Source organism: Pseudophryne corroboree, chromosome 6 (assembly GCF_028390025.1).
Source record: "Pseudophryne corroboree isolate aPseCor3 chromosome 6, aPseCor3.hap2, whole genome shotgun sequence".
In the NCBI taxonomy this organism is placed as follows: Eukaryota; Metazoa; Chordata; class Amphibia; order Anura; family Myobatrachidae; genus Pseudophryne; species Pseudophryne corroboree.
The window spans coordinates 267,182,280-267,196,359 of record NC_086449.1 but is presented as its reverse complement, the minus strand read 5'-3'; the positions used below and the strand labels follow the sequence as shown (position 1 = coordinate 267,196,359).

General features: G+C 43.5%; 1 protein-coding gene across 2 annotated transcripts in view; it reads left to right on the top strand.

Annotated features, from left to right (window-relative positions):
* Positions 1-14,080, top strand: part of LOC134932005 (transient receptor potential cation channel subfamily M member 7-like) — a 359,306-nt gene that overhangs the window by 165,645 nt on the left and 179,581 nt on the right. For both annotated transcript variants that reach the window (XM_063925995.1, XM_063925996.1), the window contains exons 14-15: positions 2,476-2,628; positions 5,360-5,503. In XM_063925995.1, coding sequence (XP_063782065.1) covers positions 2,476-2,628; positions 5,360-5,503 — 297 coding nt within the window. The remainder of the gene's footprint in view (positions 1-2,475; positions 2,629-5,359; positions 5,504-14,080) is intronic.

The following is a 14,080-nucleotide window of genomic DNA, read 5'->3' as shown; positions in this document are numbered from 1 at the left end:
ATCCCACAGAAGCTCCTGCTCCTCTTCTACTCCGCGATTGTGGAGTCGGTACTGTGCTCCTCGATACTCGTATGGTACAGCTCCGCCAGCGCGAGGGACAGATGCAGGCTCCAAAAGGTGGTCAGAACCGCAGAGAAGATCATCGGGGCCGACCTTCCCTCAGTCCAGGACCTGTACTTGTCCAGAGCTAAAAAGCGGGCAATGAAGATAGTAAAAGACCAGCTACACCCCGGCCACAGCATGTTTAACTTGCTTCCTTCAGGCAGGCGTTACAGGGCTGTCCCCGCCAGATCCACCAGAAGCCTCAAAAGTTTCTTTCCCCAAGCTGTCCGCCTGCTGAACTCCTGAACATTGACTGACTAGACGTACATGTAACTCACTTGTGTCCCTACGGTATACCTATCTGTGTAACTTTACTTGCCCCCACACACACACACACACACACACACACACACACACCTGCTTACCTGTTACCTACTTGGCTGTTGTATAGCAAACCGAAGACAAATTCCTAGTATACGTAAGTATACCTGGCCAATAAAGCTGATTCTGATTCTAAATCATTAAGGTGATTGGGTTTGTGCTATATAAGGGAGCCCGGGAGGCAGATGTCAGTATACTGCTCTCTGGCGTGCTGAACAGATGTCTCCTGTGGTGGTCTTGAAAAAGGCTCTGCGAAGCCGAAACGTCGACATGTATGTGATGACTTCAATGGTCTAAATAAAACTTTTTATCTTTGGAAAGCGATTGGTGAGTGCCCTCTATTTGAGACCCTCAGCAGGGTCTTGAAGATAATCTGGTATATATATATATATATATATATATATATAATTATTTATTTATTTATTTATTGTGGGGGGGGGGGGGGGGGGGCAAATTACTGCCTTGCCACGGGTGATGAAAATCCTAGTTTCGGCCCTGATAACATCTTACAGCTAAATGATCATGAGCAACTGTATCCTTACATGTCCTCATGCTATCTTTGTCACCTGTAGAACACCACACTTCACCCTGTAGCTTCATATGGGTTACAAACTAGTTACTGACGGGCGGGATGCCAGCTGTCAAGATCCCGACAGTGGTATTCCACCCACCAGAATGCATGCAGCGGGGCGAGCTCTAAGGGTCCCCTTGCAGGCTTGGTGGCTTACTGCGCTCACCACAGGTTCTATTCTCACACCCACGACTGGGAATAGCTCCTGTGCATCGGGATTTCAGCTGTCGGCATTGTTGGCTGTTGGCAAATTGATTGCATCCCCTTCATATATCCACAACACAGAAACATAGAATGTGACGGCAGATAAGATCCCATCTAGTCAACCCTAAACACATGCCCTTTTACATGCACACACATACACTCTAGAGTTATTCTTTTCTTTTTGTCGGGAGCCAATAAACCCACCAGTCAATTTTTGGATTGTCAACATGTCACAATACTCATCCCTGTGGGTTCATGACCTGACAGTGTGGGCCATTTGGTGGGGCCATGCAGATGTAGCTAGGTGCCATGGTGCTTGGAGCAAGGGCACCCCCATGTATAAAATTGGGACAGTGGGTGCCGAAGGCATGGCTTCTTGGGTAAGAGGCGTGGCCACATATAGTACCAATTCAGATTACACAGGATTGTCCGTTATTCACATTACACCACACAGTAATGTCTGTTATTCATATTACACCACACACTTTGCGCCACACAGTAGAGCCAATTATATATGTTACACCACAGTAGAGCCTTTTATACACGTTACAACACAGTAGAGCTGCTTATACATGTTACTCTGCAGTTTCTAATGCAGAGAGATGTACTGCAGCAGCTGGAGCAGAGAGAGGTGCTATAGCAGCCGGGGGAAAGAGAGGGGTGCTGCAGCAGCCACAGCAGAAAGAGGTGCTGCAGCAGCCAGAGAAAAGAGAGGTGCTGCGACATCTGGGGCAGAAAGAGGTGCTGCAGCAGGTGGGACAGAGAGTGGTTCAGCAGGACAGAAGTAAGTCTGCTGCAAAGCTACAGTACAAGCAGGCAGTGAGACTTATAAAGAGGGCAGCAGAGCTCCGGCATGTGCTGGCTGTCAGTGTCTTCTGCTGTCACCTCTGGCCTGCCCTTTTCTCTACCTAGTCTCCGAGTCTGAGTCAGTGTGCATCCCTCTGCTTCTCCTGCTCTGCGGATGCCTGTACAGTGGCCTGCGGTATGATGGAGAGAGGGGGAGCAGGCAGCAGTGCACCTTCTAACTTTTCTGATGCCGGGAGCTCCACTCCACCAAAGCCACCCTTGCTGCACCCCTGGGGCCATGACTAGGTCTATCAGCACAGACAGGTAAGGTCATGGTAGGTTTACTGAGTACAGTGGAGGTGGCCACAGCTCCCGGTGTAAAGTGACTGCTAGGAAGTATGAGAAAGAAAGTGTGATTTAACCTAATTTATCATTCATCATTAATGATCAGTAATTCTCTTTTATTTAAAATGACACGTTTACATTTTCAGGTGATATTAGGTATTTTGTTGCCACCAATAATACCACTGTTGGAATACAAAACCAAAGCACGAATGTCCCACATTCCAGTGTCTCAGGATGCTCATGAAATGATATGGAATGAACCATGGCAGGTGAAGTACTCGGAAGAAGGGGTAACTCTGGTAAGATTATGAAATTGGGCTTTCCTAATATATTTCTGTGGTCTAGAAAACTGTGTAGGTCAGAGGCATAACTAGACATTTGTGGACCCCATACCAATAGTTTGTAAGGGCCATGGACTGCCCAATAGAAAGGAAAACCTCATAAATACCAATTAGTCATTGCCAGGAAAGATGAGTATCCAATCAGCTGCAGAGCCTGTTTTTGTTACATGTGTTACCTTTGTGCATGTGTAGTTTATTAAACAGATTGGCATGTGTGCTACAAATGCACATCTCTGTCAAAGACTGATGTAACGTAGGTGGTCATTCCGAGGTTATCGCTTACTAGCAACTTTTTGCAGCGCTGTGATCAGATAGTCGCCGCCTATGGGGAGTGTATTTTCGCTTTGGAAGTGTGCGAACGCTGTTGCAGCCAATGGCACAAAAAAGTTTTTTGCAGTTTCTGAGTAACTCTGGATTTACTCAGCCGCTGCGATCACTTCAGCCTGTCCGGTCCCGGAATTGACGTCAGATATAAGCCCTGCAAACGCTTGGACACGCCTGCGTTTTTCCAAACACTCCCAGAAAACGGTCAGTTGACACCCATGAACACCCTCTTTCTGTCAATCACCTTGCGATTCTTCGTTAAATCAATCGCCCAGCACCTATCCTCTTTGTACCCGTACAACGCGCCTGCACATTGTGGTGCATACGCATGCACAGTTTTGCCGAGATTTAACCTGATCGCAGCGCTGCAAAAAATTGCTATCGAGCGATCAACTCGGAATGACCCCCATAGAAACATAGAATTTGACAGCAGATAAGAGCCACTCGGCTCATCTAGTCTGCCTCTTAGATAACACTATGGGGGAATTCAATTGTGCCCGAAAAATGTTTGGGCAAAAAAAGCTGGGTTTTACCGTGATGTTTTGCCTGACTTTTTTTTTGGGGGGGGGGGCAATTCAATTGCGGCCTGTGTTTTTTGCCCGAAAACCCCCCGCTGTTCTTGTGCAAAAACACACAAGATCCAGATAAGTTCCCAGATCCATTTGTTTTTGTGACCATGATCGCGAAAACGAGTAATTTATCAGGGATTTTTTTCATCTGCCTCCAGGAAGGTGAAAAAAAATCCCTTATAGTGCCGGGGACCAATTAGCCACAGCAAATTACCATGGCTAATTTGAATTCCCTTATATTGTTAATAAAACTCAATTTATGGGGGTAATTCAGATCTGATCACTGGGCAGAGATTTGTGCAGTCCTGCGATCAGAAAGTCGCCGCCTACAGGGGGAGTGTATTTTCGCTGTGCAAGTGAAATATAGAAACATAGAATTTGACGGCAGATAAGAACCACTTAACCTATCTAGTCTGCCCCTTTTTTTAATCCTTTAGGTAATCTCAACCATTTTTTAACCTTATTTCTTTGTAAGGATATTCATATGCCTATCCCAAGCATGTTTAAATTGCTCTACAGTCTTACCCTCTACCACCTCTGATGAGAGACTATTCCACTTATCCACTACCCTTTCTGTGAAGTAATTTTTCCTTAAATTTCCCCTGAACCTGCCTCCCTCCAGTTTTAGTGTATGTCCTTGAGTTCTAATACTTCTCTTCCTTTGAAGAAAGTTTCCCTCCTGAACTTTGTTAAAACCCTTGGTATATTTGAAAGTTTGTATCATGTCTCCCCTTTCCCTTCTCTCCTCCATACTATACATGTTAAGATCTTTTAGCCTTTCCGGGTACGTTTTGTGATGTAGGCCATGTACCATTTTAGTTGTCCTTCTTTGTACACTCTCAAATGTATTTATATCCTTCTGGAGATATGGGAAATGTATTAAACATTCATAACTTAATATTACAATAGACAAATACAATGGAAAAATTGTGTTACCTCTACATTAAACTGTTGTAATTACCCCTTTCCGTTCCTCAAAGTACAGTACAGTAGCTTTCCTGTTACACAATAAGGATGTAGAGAGCTGACAAACAACACCTGATATAAGCAAAGACCTTTGTACTTTATCCCTGCTTGTAACAGAATGGAAAAAGATATTAACAGTTACAGTATTTATATACAGTAGCAGCTATATATTACTCAGTGCTTTAAACAGAAGATTTACATCACTCCCTTCCCCAGATTGTATGTAATCGAAGGGTTTCCGTCTATTATGTCAAAGTTGACCATTTCCAAATTAATAATGTTAACAATAGAATGTTGACGTGGTCATAATGTTGTTGACGTGGTCAACAGAGAACTTGACCACGTCAACATGATGTCAACATCATGTTGACATTTATCCTGTCAATACTGTTGAAATCAGGTAAGTCTAACCACGAGCCTAACCTTTAAGTCTAACCCCACTGCTAATGTTGACACTTTCACTATATGAACATGCCATATGTCGACATTCCATCCATGTCAGCATTTTCCAGATGTTGACATATTAGATATATCATGAATCGCATAATCAGAAGTGTTCAGGGTGCGGGAGGGTTGTCTATGCTCAAAATTCAGGAATCTCTCTGACATGCATCAAAACATAGTTAATATTTAAGGTCTGATTGATTCAGACAATGCCAATGAATTTTCAAAGACGCAGCTTGAACACAGCATTAATAACATATTAATGAACAGAAGGCAGCACTTCTCCAATCAGTTCACTGCTAAGCTTTATAGGACAGACTTGTGTCAGTAATCTTTTTTTGAATATTGCTCTGTAAACTATAATTCTGTACAATTGTTTTTTTCAGGATGCTTACAAAGAGGATACATTTTATGAATCTGGAGCAAATGTTCCCGAGACAAGTTTTCAAGGAAAACCTCAACATCTTTCGTTGGCACAGAAATACTTTGCATTTTACCATGCACCCATTGCGAAATTCTGGTTTAACACGGTAAATATATATACTCAGTGCTTGCAAGTGTACAAATATAATCAAAGAAAGGCTTCAGATGATAACTTATCAATGATCAAGTATGAGATTTAATGAATATTGATATGTCACACAGCTGCCACCAGCCCCCGGGGATGGGTTTGAGATTTACTTAAAACTGAGAAAGTGCACAGTTACAGCTCCACTGGGAATATGTTAGATAGAAATTTCAGTACCTATCTGATAATATTCTTTATATACAGATACAGTATGTCCTCATACATCTTTGCTGCAGTCACGCAAACAGCCCCTCTTGCCACGCCAGGTTGTGTGAGAATCTTTTAGTGTCTGCCTTCTTTTTTGCCAAAAATGCAACTCAGTTACAAAGAGATGTGACTAGGATGCAGAAGGAGACTGTACCTTTGGACCCCTTCTGTCAGGGTAATCCCAGCTGGAGTACACTGACATCACTAGCTCTCCCTTTTGTGCAACAGCAGAACCAGGTGGCCAGGATGTGAGCAGGACAATATGCAGTGCTGGCAGAGACACAGGAGTATCAGGTTTCATGAGCTACCAACAGAACTTCCCGACCAGAGGAGAGATAGGAGGGGGGAGAGACCTATAAGTGACCCAGGGATCCCAGCTTCTCCTCCTCTCTGCCTGGCTGTCTGGGTCCTGTGTAACCTGTTATCTAATGAGAGCATTCGGGTCTAGAGAGACACACACACATACATACAGAGTCCTCCTGAGTCCTGTCCCAGTGTGCAAGTAGTACAGAGGCTGCTGCTATTACATTTTGCAAGATAAATGATAGATTTTATTTTTCTATTTGTATTTTAAGGATGTTGTTCCACTACAAGAAAACTTTATAAAGTAATTATTTCTCAGTTAGGTAGAGCTATACCCAGTACTCAGGCATTAGTAAACTGTTAGTTTATATCTAATATACACAATTGGTTTAAATTTAATATACACTATCCATCCCTTCCAACATGATCCATTCCAGGAGGAACAAAATGGTTTCTGTGTGGGCTTCCCTCTTAATTTATAATTGCAATCACCTTATTATCAATTAAATAGTTCAACACAGGTGATGCCAATTATACAGTATATTAAGAGAGAAGTCCAGGTATAGAGCATTTTATCCCTCCTGGAATGGGTCATGTTGAGAGGTAATATACAATCCCCTTCCCCTGGATCCCCCTGTCTTAAGTCCCCCTGGGCCTCTAAGGCTTAATCTGGCCACCCGGTCTAGTCGTGACATTTGCAGAGTTGCACTGGACCGGCATACAGTATATCTGGCCTCAATACGCTGCATGATGTATGGAGGCTAGCTATATGAGAAGACATCTATATGTTCTGCTGCACAGTACTGTGTATGATGGTTGCAATTACAGTTGCTCAAAGAGGGTAGTTTCATTACCTGTTATGTTCAATCAGCACAAAAATTTGCCAGAGCTTCTTGTATTTTAGAACAATTACAAAAAATGTGGGTATATTTTCTAGACCATGTTCGAGGCATGTGACAATTTTTTTATTGTCAATTGCAAATAGAACAGTAAACATAAATTGCGAAATTCAAACACTGTTCAAATTTAACAAAAGTTAAAATACTTTTTTTGTCATTTAAAAATATTATTTAAATAGTGTTTAAAATCAAAATATTTAAAAAATTAGTCACAACTTGAATGGCAGACATAGATAATTAACAGTTGACACAAGGGCATAAATGATCAAATGTCGACCTAACATACCACATCCTAAATGAATGTCGATCCTTGGGCACAGACAGTGAAAATGTAGAAAATAAGAAAAAAGAAACACCTGGCGCCAATCAAATATTCAGTGTTGAGCAAGTTGCCTGCAGCCTTCTGTGGATAAAGGGAATACTCCACCCTTTTTTTTCGAGAGTACCAAAGAAAAAAACAAACAAAAGAGCGCTGGCAAGTTGTTTTTTTAGCTTTATTAAATATTGTTTATTTTTTTAACAATTAACACAGTTACATAAAAATTATCAGCTGATCATGCATATAACACCCTGTATATCAGTCCTTATTTTTTTTCATAGTTTTATCCCACTATATACAGTCACATTTACTGTCTCTCTCCGATTAAGTCTGAAATGCAATCTTTTCTCTCTCTCTCTCTCTCTCTCTCTCTCTCTCTCTCTCTCTCTCGAGAGAGAGACTTCATTTCTTAAAAGGCATTTATTATAACAGGTCATATATTATATTAATTTATTTCTTATTTTTGTATTATTTATATATACAGGTTGAGTATCCCTTATCCAAAATGCTTGGGACCAGAGGTATTTTGGATATCGGATTTTTCCGTATTTTGGAATAATTGCAAACCATAATGAGATATCATGGTGATGGGACCTAAGTCTAAGCACAGAATGCATTTATGTTTCATATACACCTTATACACACAGCCTGAAGGTCATTTAATACAATATTTTTAATAACTTTGTGTAATAAACAAAGTTTGTGTACATTGAGCCATCAAAAATCAAAGGTTTCATTATTTCACTCTCACTCAAAAAAGTCAGTATTTCGGAATATTCCGTATTTCGGAATATTTGGATATGGGATACTCAACCTGTATATAAATGGGCAGCTCAAACCCCAAACAACCAATCCACAATCTCTTAATTGGCTGTACTTTCATTACAGTATTCACATTTAATATGGTAACAACAAGGAGTCAATTTCACAAAGCTACCGTTAATTTTGATGGCGTATAGCAATTAAGCAAGCCTCCAATTAACTCCTATATGGGGTTTGTTAGTGTTACAGCATGCTTTACGGGTTAGAATTTTAACATGACCATGTTAGAAGAAAAAAATGATAAAAGTATTCATTTACCATGTCCTTCCTTTGTACTTTCCATTGGGGTAATTCACAGACTCCTGGCCATGGTTGCTTTTCAAGCCTCTTTCCCATTTCCTATATTGTGCGCATGCATGGCGGCCATCTTTAGTTTCCCAATGCCGATCTGCGTTCCAGTATTTCCTGGTTGTCCTGCGCATGCATATTTGCTGCTCTTAGATGCCGATTTGCGTTCCAGGCTTCCATCTGTGTTCCACCACCTTTACTTTAAATAATTGACGTGGCAGGACGATCTATTATTGATTTACTTTTTATTATTTCTGTAATCTTTTCTAGCACAATTGGTTTATATGAGGCTTAGATATTTTAGTATTCCATTTCCAATACAATTACTCCACATCTAAAAAACAGTTATTCAATAGGAAACATTCCATATATCAAACTATGGTGAATAATTTATATATACATATATATATATATATATATATATATAAAACAATTAGAAAAACTGTAATGTTTCATCTTTTTTAATGTTACACTGAATAATTTTCCATGTTTCAATATTGTCATAATTTCCGGTATACATAAATACAATTACAGGTCCGTAAACCACATACATATTGTTATCTATGTTAGGAGATCAACTATTCCATTTGCAGAAAGGTATATATAACTAATTCATACCGGCACATATATACACGTATATTGTATATGCACATGTATATGCATATACATTAAATATAGAGAAGCTACACGTAAAGTACATTTCCTGACTCAGATAATATTTTTTATATTTATATTAATGTTTATATCCTCATGTTGCACAAGGCCCTAATTGACCTCTAGTGCTACACGCAACAGAGCGATACCAAAGACTCCCAAATAGATACAAACTCTCCCAGATGAATTTATATATTACAGGTTCAACTGTATCATTCAGTCCAATCGGAAACATTGTATTTAACCTACAGATCCAGAAAACTTTATTTAACATCTCTAATCCCCCTGATAAATCCTCTCCGGTTGCTTATGACCCAAATGGTCCTCTGGTGCCACGCGCAGCAGAGCTGTACCAAAGACTCCCAAGTAGATACAGACTTTGCCGGGTTAGTTTATATATTATTAAGTTCAACTGTATCATTCAGTCCAATCGGAAACCTATAGATCCAGAAAGCTTCACTACGGTATAGTAAGCTATACCTACCTGCACCCCTTGGTGTTCATTTTATTTGTTCTATTCCCTTTACTCTGACATCTTTTGGAGAAAAGTTTTTACATTGTACAATATGGCTAGATAGTGGATGTGTTTTAATTCCCTTATTTATGTTCTGCCAATGTTCCATAAATCTAGAATGTAACATGCGCGTGGTTCGTCCACATAAAGTTTTCCACAGCCACATTGTATAATGTATATATCCAGGGGCAAACACAGGATTTTGTGAGGGGGATTTCCGTGGGTGGATGTGTATGTATATGCGCATGTATGTGTTTTATATATATATATATATATATATCCTATATAATAGCCCAGATCTGTGACTCTGTGACTGTGTGGGTAACGCTGGGCGTGGCTAGGAGCTCTCATTGAGTTAGCCGCAGGTCTATCACACCCAGTCCACAGCAGATTGGGCGAGAAACGTCCTCCTACACAGGTTACATCCAATGGGAGGCTCTGCCCTTTGGCTACTGTGTGTTCCCAGAGCAGGATTAACAATGGGGCTGATGGAGCTGCAGCTCCAGGTCCACACCCCAAAATAGGCCAACTGCATCTGCAGCAACATACCCTCCAACATTTTACACATGAAAATCACTACAAATGCGAAAAGGGAGCGTGGCCACGGGTACAGTGGCGTGACCGCGTCCCTTTTCCTATACTTTCAAAGAAAGTTTGGAGAGCCAAAAATCGATACAGACCATAAAAAATAGGACCTTTATCTGCCAAATAGGTACAGTCGGAGGGTATGCCACTGCAACTGCAGCAAGTCTGTGCGTTGTAGATAGGGAAAAAAAAACCTTTGACTGCAGCGTCCTATGTCCTGCTGCCAGTCCGCCTGCCCCCTCTGGCATTAACAATCCCCACTCCCTAGCCGCGGCGCAGGTGGAACAAAAGCTGCTGCGGGCACAGGCACAGATGTGTATGAAAGCGGCACAGCGGAAGGCTTTCATAGCCCTCCCTGCGCCGCATACTCTTTGAGCCCCGGAGCCTCCTCTGCGTGTGATGTCACAGAAGTGCCTCCCTGCCACAGCCACGCCCAGATCCCCAGAGGCCCTGACTCCGCAACACAGCACCTGGGCTGCCGGTCTGTAAGCCCCGAGATGGCTAATGTAACGGATAGAGTGAGTGATATCGCGGAGGGTAATGTCTTGACGCTGAATCAATGTAAAAGGTGACAGTGCTATACAGTGCAGTGGGTGTACAGCTTCTTTCCTCTGCCCCCGGCTCTGACAAGAAAGGACGCACCTCAGACTTTCTTGTTTCTTTATTCGAAAAGCTGCATTTAATAATGTCGTGCTTTCCTAGGCTGTGCAGGAATATAAGGCAAAATATCAGAATTACCAGCTATAGCTGTGGAGACCAGGCCCGAGAACCTTTCTCCACACAATCCTCAGCCTTCCATATGCCTCTTAAGTTGGCATCATCTGTCCAATGTATATTCTACAGGACACGTCAAGCAAACAAAAGCTGCTGCGGCCACCGACATAGATGTGTATGAAAGGGGCGCAGCGGAAGGCTTTCATAGTCCTCCCTGCGCCACATACTCTTTGATCCCCGGAGCCTCCTCTGCGTGTGATGTCACAGAAGTGCCTCCCCGCCACAGCCGCGCCCAGATCCCCAGAGGCCCTGACTCCGTAACACAGCACCTGGGCTGCCGGTCTGGAAGCCCCGAGATGGCTAATGTAACGGATAGAGTGAGTGATATCGTGGAGGGTGCAGTACTTCCAGGCCCCATCCGCGGCACCGCCACGCCCCCCCCCCCCCTCCACCACCCGCGGTGCTCCAAACCCCCTCCCAGATGGACCTTTTTCAAGATCACAATGATTGAAACAGCAGGCTGCTGGCTTTCCTGCTGTTTCAATCATTGTGATCCTGAAAAAGGTCCGTCCAGGACCGAAACGTTGATCTGCCATTATGCTTTCAATATCGTTATGAGACACCATTTGAGGTGAAATAAAAGCTAGTTTTCTACTATTTGGTGAGTGCCTGTAGCTATTGCCTCCAGAAAGTACACAGGTACCTGAGATGGTGGATTCCAGTGGGGACGAATTAATAATCTCTGAGGAGGGGGATGTACACAGTGAAAGGGGTGAGGAATCGTACGATGAGGAGGAGGTGGACATCTTGCCTCTGTAGAGCCAGTTTGTGCAAGGAGAGATTGATTGCTTCTTTTTTGGTGGGGGCCCAAACCAACCAGTCATTTCAGTCACAGTCGTGTGGCAGACCCTGTCGCTGAAATGATGGGTTTGTTAAAGTGTGCATGTCCTGTTTATACAACATAAGGGTGGGTGGGAGGGCCCAAGGACAATTCCATCTTGCACCTCTTTTTTTCTTTAATTTATCTTTGCATCATGTGCTGTTTGGGGACTATTTTTTAAATCTGCCATCCTGTCTGACACTGCAGTGACACTCCTAGATGGGCCAGGTGTTTGTGTCGGCCACTTGGGTCGCTTAGCTTAGCCACACATCTACCTCATTGCACCTCTTTTTTTCTTTGCATCATGTGCTGTTTGGGGACTATTTTTTGAAGTGCCATCCTGTCTGACACTGCAGTGCCACTCCTAGATGGGCCAGGTGTTTGTGTCGGCCACTTGGGTCGCTTAGCTTAACCATCCAGCGACCTTGGTGCACCTCTTTTTTCCTTTGCATCATGTGCTGTTTGGGGACTATTTTTTAAATCTGCCATCCTGTCTGACACTGCAGTGCCACTCCTAGATGGGCCAGGTGTTTGTGTCGGCCACTTGGGTCGCTTAGCGTAGCCACACAGCTACCTCATTGCACCTCTTTTTTTCTTTGCATCATGTGCTGTTTGGGGACTATTTTTTAAATCTGCCATCCTGTCTGACACTGCAGTGCCACTCCTAGATGGGCCAGGTGTTTGTGTCGGCCACTTGGGTCGCTTAGCTTAACCATCCAGCGACCTTGGTGCACCTCTTTTTTCCTTTGCATCATGTGCTGTTTGGGGACTATTTTTTAAATCTGCCATCCTGTCTGACACTGCAGTGCCACTCCTAGATGGGCCAGGTGTTTGTGTCGGCCACTTGGGTCGCTTAGCGTAGCCACACAGCTACCTCATTGCACCTCTTTTTTTCTTTGCATCATGTGCTGTTTGGGGACTATTTTTTAAATCTGCCATCCTGTCTGACACTGCAGTGCCACTCCTAGATGGGCCAGGTGTTTGTGTCGGCCACTTGGGTCGCTTAGCTTAGTCACACAGCGACCTTGGTGCACCTCTTTTTCTCTGACGTCCTAGTGGATGCTGGGTACTCCGTAAGGACCATGGGGTAAGACGGGCTCTGCACCCTAGGGGCTCTCCTGAGCTTCCTAGAAAAGAAAGTATTTGTTAGGTTTTTTATTTTCAGTGAGATCTGCTGGCAACAGACTCACTGCTACGTGGGACTGAGGGGAGAGAAGCGAACCTACCTGCTTGCAGCTAGCTTGGGCTTCTAAGGCTACTGGACACAATTAGCTCCAGAGGGATCAAACACAGGCCCAGTCCTCGGTCGTCCGGTCCCGGAGCCGCGCCGCCGTCCCCCTTGCAGAGCCAGAAGAACGAAGAGAAGTTGAAAATCGGCGGCTGAAGACTCCGGTCTTCATTAAGGTAGCGCACAGCACTGCAGCTGTGCGCCATTGCTCCCTTAGCACACCACACACTCCGGTCACTGATGGGTACAGGGCGCTGGGTGCCCTGTGCTGCAATTAGATTACCTTACTTGGCGAAAAGCACATAATACAGTCTGATAAACTGTATATGTGCATTAACCCCCACCATTAAAGTACATAAAAGGACAGAAGCCCGCCGCTGAGGGGGCCGGGCCTTCTTCCTCAGCACACCGGCGCCATTTTCTCTTCACAGCTCAACTGGAAGGAAGCTCCCCAGGCTCTCCCCTGCAGTATCCTGGTACACAAAGGGTAAAAAAGAGAGGGGGGGCACATAAATTTAGGCGCAAAACTGTGTATATAAGCTGCTATAGGGGAAAAATCACTCAGTATAGTGTACATCCCTGTATTATATAGCGCTGTGGTTTGTGCTGGCATACTCTCTCTCTGTCTCTCCAAAGGGCCTGGTGGGGGAACTGTCTTCAAATAGAGCATCCCCTGTGTGTGTGGTGTGTTGGTACGCGTGTGTCGACATGTCTGAGGTAAAAGGCTCCTCTAAGGAGGTGATAGAGCGGATATGTGTGTGGGAGGGTGTCTCCGTTGACAACGCCGACACCTGTTTGGATATGTGTAAGTGCTGAGGTAAAATTATTGCACAAAAGGTTAGGGAACAGAAAGGAAATCTACCCTGGTCTGTCCCTATGTCACAGAGTCCTTCAGAGTCTCTCTATGTTCACTATCCAAAATAACAAAGTATCGACACAGAGTTTAACTCCACTGTCGACTACGATAATGCAAAGTTACAGCCAAGAGGGCTAAAAGATATTCAATATATGATTATTGGAATAAAAGATGATTTGCATATCACTGATGACTCATCTGTCCCTGACACGAGAGTACACATGTTAATGGGAAGAATGCTGAGGTAAATTTCCCTCCTCTCATGAGGAA